Below are 10536 nucleotides of genomic sequence, written 5' to 3'. Positions count from 1 at the left end.
CAGCCCTTGGCCCGGCCCGGCCCGGCCCGCCTGCAAGGAGGGGAGCAGCTCCTGCCCGGGGGAAGAGCCGGGCCCTGCCGGGATCGCTGTTCCCGGTCCGTCCCCTGCACAGGAGGAGGTGCTGCCGGGAGGGCGGGGCCTGTTGGAACTGGAGGATGATGTCAGGGAACTGGGAAAGTTTTTTTGGGTCCGATCTCTCTTCCTGATGCTGAGTTTTTAGGCGGCTGTGCTTATTCTAGCTCTCTGTTTGTAGCACCACTGCAGAAACTGCGGGGACATCTTCTGCAACACTTGTTCCAGTAATGAACTTGCACTGCCATCGTATCCTAAACCTGTCCGCGTTTGCGATACTTGTCACACTTTACTCCTCCAGCGGTGTTCATCTAATGCCTCCTAAGGCTTTTGTAACCTTGATAGGACCACGTTAACATGGGAAAAGTAGCCATTATTTTTTTAATTCTGAATTCCAGGCCTCTTCTGGGCAGCAGACTCTATGGTCTCTAATATTTTCCAGTGTGTAAAATAATTTGTAGGGATAATACAAATTAATGTATCTCCAACTGGAATAATTAAGAAAATTATATCCACTGTAATTACCCTTAAAGTTCTACTTGAAACTAAAATGCAAATTCACTTTTCTGATTTTTATAGATATTTGTATTAAAATTTGTATATGGCATTTCTACATTTATTTGATCCCTCTAGATGTCACCATCTTTCTGCACATGAACTTCAGTTCCTCTGTATCTTCACGATAGGTGCTGTTGTGTGTTTCACTGGCTTGTGTACAGTTTTGTATTTGCTCTAAGTACACAGAAAAGTCAATTTATGAATTGTCTATAGAAAGAGCTTTATGCTGTCACTGAATGTGCCTTCTGTTCACTGTGGAGTCAAAAACTACACATTGTACATGTTCTCAAAGTCGCTGTGACCACAGTATGGTAGTTACACAATAAAGCCTTTTGCAAAAACTGAAAGCAAGACTGAAGTTCTGGTTTTTAATAGCTGTTGTCCAGGATTCATGACTGAGCATGTTCTTGTACTGCTGTGTGGGGTGAGGGCTGAAGCTGGAGATACCAAAATACAGGTACAGGCATATCCTCATGGTATTCTCCTGGAACAGGCCAGGTTAAGCCCAGGCTCTGCAGGGTAACTGCTGCTGTGTATCCCCAGAAGAGCAGGCGGTGACTCCAGCTTGATGTGACTGCTCCTGGGTGATAGCAACACTGATGCACAATTAGCTGCCTTCAGCAGGAAGGGGATTGCCAACTTCTGCCCATCTCCTGCTTAATGATGATGTCCTCTCAAGCCTAAGCACAGCTGCCCTGTGTTTCAGGAGTACAGTGTGTGATACACCGTGTTCATGGCTCTCCAGCTCTGCTGCTGTGGTGTCAAACCACCCCCATGACAATGGTGGAGGCAGCCCTGTCCCCACAGAGCTCACCGTCTGGTGAATGCCACATGATGCAGAACAGCTCTGGCTGAAGCAATCACCCCATTGTGTGCAGAATGGTATTTCAAAGGCTTCATTTAGAACAGCACCAACCCCTGCTGTGCTCTTGGGCTGTTTATTTCCCCCAACTCCTGTGGAAGCAGAGCAAGGCCCCGAGTCTGTGCTGGGCTCTGGCCCCAGCCCTGCTCCCACTGTGATGTTTGGCTGCAGGCAGCAGCCAGGTAACAAAGTAGAATTTCAATAAGGCAAAGAAAAAGAGCTCGAGGTGCAGTAGGTATTGAACCTGTATCACTCCAGTGGTAGAGAAAGGGAGGCAGCTTTCATCAGTGTAGAAAAGGCCATAGACTTCTAACCCTTAGCCAAGAATGGTTAATTAAAAAGGGCAAATAAATTTACTATAGCAATTCACTACAGATTCCTTATTTCAGGGGAAGTTCCAGCACTCAAAAGCTATTAACTAAGCTGCTTATAAAACCACATCCTTAAGCACGATGTTTGACAAGTTGAATTTATTGAAATACAGTTGCACTAAGCTGCAAAGTCCATTAACGCAGCACTTTGGCTCTGAAGAAGACATGCCTACAAGAAAGTACAGAGTCACCTCTCAGCCTGTGTGCAGCTTCAACACCCTGCCAAGGAGGCAGCTCTGCAGAGCTGTGGTCACATCACAGCCTGACACAGCACCTGAACCCACACACACTCAGCACCCACAGCCACAGGTGCTGGTTTTCTCCACTAACCCCCCCCTCAGCTGAGACACACTTGTCCCTTTAACATCCCACAAGGCCAGCTTTCAGGTGACAATTCTCATCAGGAGTAGTCACAGTGCTCACAGCAGACAGTACTGCAGTCACCAGGGACACAGGAGCACAGTGACACTTCTACAGGTGTAGCCACACCACACAAGTTGGAGGTCAAGAAGGAATGAGTTCCAGTTTTTAAAAGGAAGATTTATTTAACAAGTTTCACTTAGCGCAATACACCTAAAAAGGAAATCACAATACAATGAAAGATTAAATCAAGGCCTCAGAATTTTATACGAACACCAAGACCAAAATCCTAAAGTAGCCGTATTGCGTCTCAACACGTTTCCCCCATTAACTTAAAAAAAAGCTGTAACGTGCCTTACAGGATATTAAAAGAAATAAACTATAACTAACATGCCAAATGTTCACTTTGAATTTCAGACACAGCTCCTATATTGTTTCTTTACAAAAAAGCATGTCTCTTTCAACATGGATTCAAAACAGTGTTGGATGTAATATGGTATAAGAGCAACATTTAACATAATTCAAACAGCTTTAACCTAAATACGCTTACTGCTTAAATACACTCCTACAAGAAAACTAACTTGAGAAACGCTCAAAATTGTTTAACAGTTATAGTCTTTACTCAACTTGGTTATTACATCCTAGATGAATGTTCATTTCTATATGTTCAAAAATACTGAACCCCAAAGGTTTTAAAATAACAATCCTGAATTCACTTACAGTAAAGCATAAATCACAAGCTTGTATTGCAAAACTGTTAAACTTAGTTTTTTGTTTTTTTGTTTTTTAAAAAAAGATGTGACCAAAAGTCAGCAATTGGTTACATTCCCCAGCCACCACTCATGTTGGACATGTTTGACATGCCGCCCATGCCGTTCACTCCCATGGACGCACGGTTCCCGCTGCTGTAGTAACTGCTGTTCATGGCACCCTGGCTCCCGGGGTCTGAGGGGGAAAACCGACAGCAGGTTCACAGCTGGTTCAGGCCGATTCGTAGCACTGTTCCCCCAACGCCTGTCCTTGCTGGGCCACCGCGTATACACCATCTACTGTGCCCAATACTGCAAAGTGTGAGTTTATAGCTCCAGACCCAAAATTAAGTTTATTGGTTGTTTAATCAAAGCACCAGCTCTGTCTTGCCCCCCTTTGAATTCAGTGTACTGTGAAATCAGTACCCAGCCTCCCACACACCCTCCCATTTGTACTCAGTTTATACTGTGTGTGTACTTTATTTAAACCAGGTTGGTCTCCAGCTTCCACACTGAGAAAAAAAAAGCAATCAGAGTAACTGAAGTCTGGAGACTGGCATTTCCAACCCCTTTCTAAATCATTTCCCACATCTCCCCCTTCAGCTCCAAGTTCTGCTTTTAATATACTTCCACCCAGCTCTCCATCAGTTACAAAATTCACAATAGCCAAGTCTTCAACTTTCAGGGCTTGTGCCACCCAGTCTGTACAATGACCCTTCAAGACCAGCAAACAACACCTTAAGGCATGCTAAGCCAGCTGCACTTGGTTCATCTAAAACCAGGGAAGAAATGCTCTTACCATATCCACTCATGCTGCTTTGACCACCATATCCTCCTCCGTAACCCCCACTCAACTGCTGGTTAGCTGGACCACCATAACTGGATTGGCTTCCTTTCAAGTGAAGAATAAAAATGTTACCATCAAAGTCTGCTCATCACCACCAAATCCACCCTTCCCCTAACACCCTGCACTCTGGCTCTAGCTCTCTCTCAGAAGGTAACTTTGTTCCTCAGTTACAAGGTAACAAGCTCAAAGGAGAGATCAGGTTTCTAAAGAGGTTCCCACAGAAAACGGGCAACAACCACCTTAAGAATTACAACTCTCAAGCACTTTCTCTAAGGGTTTACTTTTACAGTTTCTACGGACTATACATAGCAGGATCCATCTGCTACTGTACACAACACAACCCCCAAGAGACTTGAACTTGGTTTTAAGTGACCTCACCCAGGCCTGCTGCCCAGGACAGTGCCCAGCCCCCAGGAGGCATGCACACTTCCTAACCAGAGTCACTCCATGTATACAATGGTGACAGATTTGTTGCTGTTCCAGGCTGGTCACGCATCACAACAGCACTGTGGCTCACCATACAGGAAACCTTTACTGAAGCCTGCCAACTACTGCTCTTCACCTCATCACTTGTCTATAACTCCCGCAAAACTCTTCTTAAGTATCAGCATTAGACTTAAACATTTTGTAATAAAAATATTATAAAAGCACCAGTATATCTACACACACACAACCCCCTCCCCACCACCCTTGAGAAAAAGCCCCAAAAAACCAACAACCACCTTGATTTCCAAGAAACCAGGCAAGTCGGGTATCAAGAAGGGTATCTGCTTTAGAGACACAACAGTGGCAGTCATTTAGACCTGTGTTGCAAACACACATTTTAGATTTTCAAACAATTTTGGAGTTGGCTAGCGCAATTCAGACAGTTTATCCAAATTCTAAATAGATTTTCCCTCACCACCAAGACGAGGCTTGAATGGCAGGTCACATGCCACAGATACTTCCTCCATCACCAGACTGCATTCTGGTCTCTAAATAAGGGAGGGGGAAGGAGAACAAAAAGCACAGGCATCTCCCCCCTCACTGTCACACCACCACACTCCCAGGAGCCATTCATCCCACCACACACACCACATTCGGCACCACAGCTTAGTCAACCTATTAATTGTTTGAATGTATTCCCAAAAGGTTTATATACCTGCCAATGTGCTAGTGTTCCAATCTTGGACTACCCCTTCCGATTCCTTGACTGTATGATTAAGACAGAATGTTGCATTTCAGTTCTTATGCCAGGCATAGAACAAGCAGGAGCTGTATAAAATCAGCCACCTTCGTTAAATATCAAGTGCTTGTTTAGAAGTGCAGTTAGACTGATCGCACATACCCATTGCTCCCATCATCTGACTGCCATAGGCACCCCCAGTTCCTCCTGCTGTAGAATTCAAGAAGAGCTCTACATATCTGTGTTCTGGAAGAAGAAAGTTTTGCAATGAGAGCATTTCACATCAAACCCACAGTTTGTCTCACTGCAAGTAAGGCTGCAATAAAACCTCTGGCGTTCCAGTTACAGCAGATGCACTACAGTGCTGCATTTGCTGGGAAGCCACATATTCAAAACAGTCGTACTTACGCATATTTGCTTTGTCTTTGGACATAGCGGCCACTGCATCCTCATGAGTAGCAAATTCAACATCTGCCTCTCCAGTTACTCTGCCATCTGGTCCAATTTCAATGTGTACTCTTACAGGGTTCAGAGGTGAGAAGAACTACATACAAAATAGTCACACAGATTAAAATGCACCAATGCAACAGTTCAGCTCCACAGCAAGCCGTCTCCTCTAAAGGAACACTTGCTAACTGTGGTGCAGTTGATGTGTCCAATTATGATCACAGACTCTTAAAACTGTGCACTTAAGAGAACAGCGGATTTGGAACTCACATTATAGATGTCGTTCTCCGTAGCTCTGTAAGGCAGACCTCTCATGTGGACGCAGTGGCCAGTCGTGCTCTGGAAGGTGGATGTCCCGTCGCCATATCTGTGGTCCGACATCCCTGCAGAGAAAAGAGTCCATTCTAGGTCTTTCAGATGTATTTCAGTTTCTTTTGAGAGGTATTGTAAGGTCAGTTACTATTCCTATTAGAGAAATCTTACCTCTTCCAAATCTATCAGAACCAAAACCATAGCCATCATTATACCCATTGTAGTCATCATAACCTCCATAACCTATAAACAGATTGGACAACATGTTCATTTCAACAACAAAGATCCAAATATACACCAACACACTGCAGACAACTAGTATTAGAAAGTTCCATTTCTTCTAGAACAAAGCCCAGGACATATACAAACCAGTAGTTACAAAGCAGGGAAGACGCAACCAGGTCCAAGTGTTGCTGCTTCTCAGATGAGCAGCTCCCTCTTGGACTTTGTATACTTACCTCCTCCATAAGCTCCACGCCTCATTCTTTCCAAGCTACTTCCTCTACCCAGACTGTTATATCCCCGCGTAAGACCAGGTCTGTCGTAAGGACCGGGTCTCTGCATTGCCAGCAGCTTGCGTGGAGGGTCGTAGTGAGTGCGCACTTCTGCTCGGCTACTCTTGAAGATCTCAATGTACCTAGAAGTGTTGCCACAGAAAGAAGTCAGTCTTTAATTCCTTCCACAAATACTTCACAATTTTACATTAATACAAGCCATTTAGTCATAGCCTTGAAACTGGCAGTGTATTTTAAGCCAGGTTTCTTTACATTATGTAGGCAATGACATACTATTATAAGCACTACATTACTTTCAAATCAGTGTATTTTCAAGAAATCACAATTACCGAAGGGTTTACATGCTCCTCATACTTCACAGTATCCCAGCCTTAAGGGTGGGGGAGCAATACTGATTCCCCACCCTCCTCCCCCCAATTTAAAGTGTTAGTCAAAAATCATAGGAGGGACTGACGTCCACTCAACTCAGCACCATTTTGCTCATATGGCAATGGAAACAGAGGGTTAAAAACCCAGTCTCCACCAAGATTTTAACCCACCAGGATGCTACAAAAAGCTCTGCGTGTGCTAGTGAACCCAGCCTATGCTTCAGTGACTCAGCGTAGGCAAGAAGTGCATGCTTCAATGAAAAATAGTCACAAGTAAAAGAGAATAAAAACCCTTTGTGACAATTTCTTGAAAGCTATGCTTATTACATTGAAGATTAATACAGTATGAAAATTTGTTACATTTCAACTTATAAAACAAGTTTAGAAAGTATCACATTTTCTTATGGTAGTAAGAGTACTGTGCATGTCTTTAGAGCTAAAGGCATAATTGGTGCTATTTGAGAAGTTAAAGCCATAGTCTCTCAACTTTGTTGCTTTCAGGCTATCAGTTTTGTGCTCTTCCATTATTACCAAGTTTCCAGAGCTCATTTAAGCTTAGTCCAATTTTATCTTTCATTTTGGGTAAATCGAAACAGGCTGTGCCATATGCACAGGAGCAATACCTTTACTTATCACCAAGTTAGAGACCAAAATATTATTTCTATAGGGATGTTAATGCTTTCAGAAGAGAGAATATGGATTTACTTGTTTACCATAAGAAAAGTGACAGAGCCAACCAACCATCCATCCCCACCTGTGCCCTATTCTTTCCTTGTGTTTCTTTAGAGCCTTTTCAGCTATTTCCTGTGAAGCAAACTGCACGAAGGCCTCCCCCGTACTCCTCCCCTGGAAGTCCACCGGCAATGTTATCCCATTTGGCACGATTTCCAACCCTTCAACCCAAGGACAAATAACCCCAGTAGGGGGGCAATATTAACATCACAAGCCCAGTCATGAGTTTTTCTTATAGCTTTAAATACACCAGAATTTTAACACTTGTAAGTGAATGGTATGTTGATTCTAGAACACTAGAAGAAAAAGCACGTCAACAAAGATATCCATGATCACATACCATTCAGTTTACATTCTTAATCCACCCTGCAGAGCACAGAAATGTTCTGAGTGCCACAGGCAACTCCTCAGATAAGGCATCTAATGCAGGGTACACTAAGAACTTCACATATTATTACAAACCTCTTCAATTCTGTGAAAGTATTTAAAGATGAACTTTTTAATATAACTTAAATTCAAACACAGCAAGTTAAACAGTTTTTTTTAAAAAGTATTTTTACTAGAAATCACTCAGGTAAAATAATTAGCCTTATGCAAACATCAAGTTTCAGCATTTTTTTTTAATCTTTAGGAGTGTTTAACCAAGAAAAAAAAAAATCAATTTCAAAAGTATTAGTCCCTGAACAGAAGAGGCACATTTTGTATATTAAGCACATTAACAGCTTTCACTGCTTGAATCGCTTAACATGTAAGAAACAACTTAAAATGCACATGCTTAGGAATTGCTCTTTTTCACAATGTATCACTGATTCAGAAAACAAAAAACAAGTTCTGAAGCTGTAAAACTAGAAACATTTCTACCATGTTTTAAAGCAAAAACAATAAGCTCAATCACATCTTTTATAGCAAAACATTCAACAGATTTCATTCTTAGGGATTTTAATTGCATTCCAATTCCTAAAAAAAAAAAATACAACAGCTGCAAAAAAGTGAGAATGAGTCAACACAAAGTTTTTCTGGAGGGAGAGATAATGTCTTAAGCTATGCAACGTCAAGAGGTTTTCCCCCCCACCCCAAGAAGTGGAGTGGGGAGGGGGGAAACCTGTACTTGAAATATTCAGGTTGCTTTGTCTGGAATCTTACTCAATATTAAATCTATGTTTATAAGAAATCACGGGCACTACGCATGGCCTTCCTCAGATCCTGCTCCTTGTGCTAAGCCCAGCAGTAAGGGCGCTCTACAGCCATCACTGAACAGTGTGAACGAGCTAAGACTGTGGGTGGAAATCTTCTCCCATACAAATTGTTCACTTTTAATTTATAAAGTAAGACACTTGTTTTCCACTATCCGTACTTAGAACAGTATGTCCTGCTAAGTATAAAACAGGACAGCTTTTCAGAGTTCCCTCAATTACTTAATAAATGAGTATTTTAGGAATTCATCTCTAAAGACCAGATAACTAACAGAATTACTTATTTACTTTTAATACCCATCAGTATACTGTTGGAACTACTACTGGGCAATCTGTGATTTGTTTCGGGGTTTGGTTTTTTTTAGCACAGACCAAGGGTGCTACAGCTACTACTTTTATCCCACATACCTGAAAAGAACTGTACAATTTCTTCTTTACTACAGCCAAATGGGAGTCCTCTAAGACGTACAAAACCATCATTAGCCGTATCAGGGCTGTTGGGACCAGTATGCTTCAGAACCCAATCCATTTCAACGTTGTTTGACTTGAAAACTGTAAAAGGCACTTAGAATTAATGCATTCTGGAATGCACAAGTTCTAAAAGTCATTTGCCTTGAAATTAGCCAACTTATGATATACAAGTCCATTTCTCTCCGTTCACATGCATTTTAAAGAGACAGAAAAACAATTAACCAAAAACCCATCAAGCACAAATACATTTAGTCAGTTACTAGACCAACTGAGTCAAACCTTCAACATATCTGTGTCCCATTGTTTCTCTGTCTTTTTTCAGTGCCAATTTCACATCCTCCTCTGATTCAAGTTCAGCAAATGCTTCTCCACTTGGTCTGCCCTCCCTGGTGTAGATGAAACGGATACCTAAAGGCCCGTTTAGAATTTTGCAATCTGAAAGTGAAACAGGAAGGTCAGAATTTAATTCTTACAGAAACACTGTGACTTTTATAATTTCAGGTATTCTGAAAGGAAAAAGATAAACAACTATCAAGTTACAACAAGAATACTGCTGGTTTTGTCTTCTTGATATAACTTCTATAGAGACCACTAATCTAAGGAACTAAGTAAAATTAAATTACCTTTCTTGTCAAGTCTGAAGATTAGCAGAACACTAAGGATAAATGCAAATTAACTATTTTCAAAGCTTTGCTGTCTTAAGTTGAATACGCTATCTGCTTTTGATCATAACTGAGAGGCTTTCTCATCAGTATGAAGTAAAATATGGAGTAACAACCGGTGTGAGTGTAATGAACTGAATCAGAACCAAGTCCTATACACCCAACTCCTGACATAGCTTTAAAGTCTCCAGCCATTGAAGAAAGCACATATTTATCACCACTGTTTATTACTGCAGGATGGTAACAACTTGGGGAAAGGACACAACACACTAACACTTAACAGAAGAGAGCCTGTTAGGACAACACCAAGAACTAAACTGCTGTAGTTCAATTTGAACCAAAAATTTTGAAGTTTTCTTTAAAATGGAAGCTTCTCTCTTCTGTCTGCTCAAGAAGCTAAGGAAGTTGTGGCTATCCCAGCAACTCACAGACTAAGCTCCTTTGTGCTTACTAACTGAACTAACAAAAGCATAGCTTTCCACATTGCATCCTAGCTGAGGCACTTGTTGCACTACCAACTTCACTAGCTACTGAGGTACCCTGAACACTTTCTGTAACGGCTGATCGCAGCATTCCCACTGCCATAGTGTTCCCAGGAGGAACCCAGAATTGACAACAGAGCCCAGCCCCTCTCCCCTCACAGTTCTGCTTACCAGAGAAGAACCTCTGCACCTCCTCGGTGGAGCAGGACCAAGGCAGCCCCCTGACTTTCACCACATATCCCTCGCTGCTCTCTGTGTTGAGCATCACATTGGGGGTGAGGCTCTGCTCCGTCTCAGCTTCTGTGGTTGCTGGAGAAGACCAACGCAGACCCTTTGAGACACCGCACAGCACGGCCGCCACCCGCACCCC

General features: G+C 42.4%; 1 protein-coding gene across 1 annotated transcript; it reads right to left on the bottom strand.

Annotated features, from left to right (window-relative positions):
* Positions 1-2378: 2378 nt before the first annotated feature.
* Positions 2379-10501, bottom strand: HNRNPH1 (heterogeneous nuclear ribonucleoprotein H1 (H)). The gene is made up of 12 exons (XM_010072866.1): positions 10338-10501; positions 9302-9457; positions 8960-9103; positions 7381-7519; positions 6202-6380; positions 5915-5986; positions 5702-5814; positions 5393-5528; positions 5147-5230; positions 4961-5011; positions 3772-3864; positions 2379-3168 (listed from the first exon to the last, which is right to left on the bottom strand). The coding sequence occupies exons 1-12, from the start codon at positions 10429-10431 to the stop codon at positions 3044-3046; spliced, it is 1386 nt and encodes a 461-aa protein (XP_010071168.1). The 5' UTR covers positions 10432-10501; the 3' UTR covers positions 2379-3043.
* Positions 10502-10536: the final 35 nt, after the last annotated feature.

Source organism: Pterocles gutturalis, unplaced genomic scaffold, assembly GCF_000699245.1.
Source record: "Pterocles gutturalis isolate BGI_N339 unplaced genomic scaffold, ASM69924v1 scaffold38307, whole genome shotgun sequence".
Lineage (NCBI taxonomy): Eukaryota > Metazoa > Chordata > Aves > Pterocliformes > Pteroclidae > Pterocles > Pterocles gutturalis.
The sequence above is the reverse complement of the archived record's forward strand: the minus strand, read 5'-3'. Positions and strand labels throughout refer to the sequence as shown.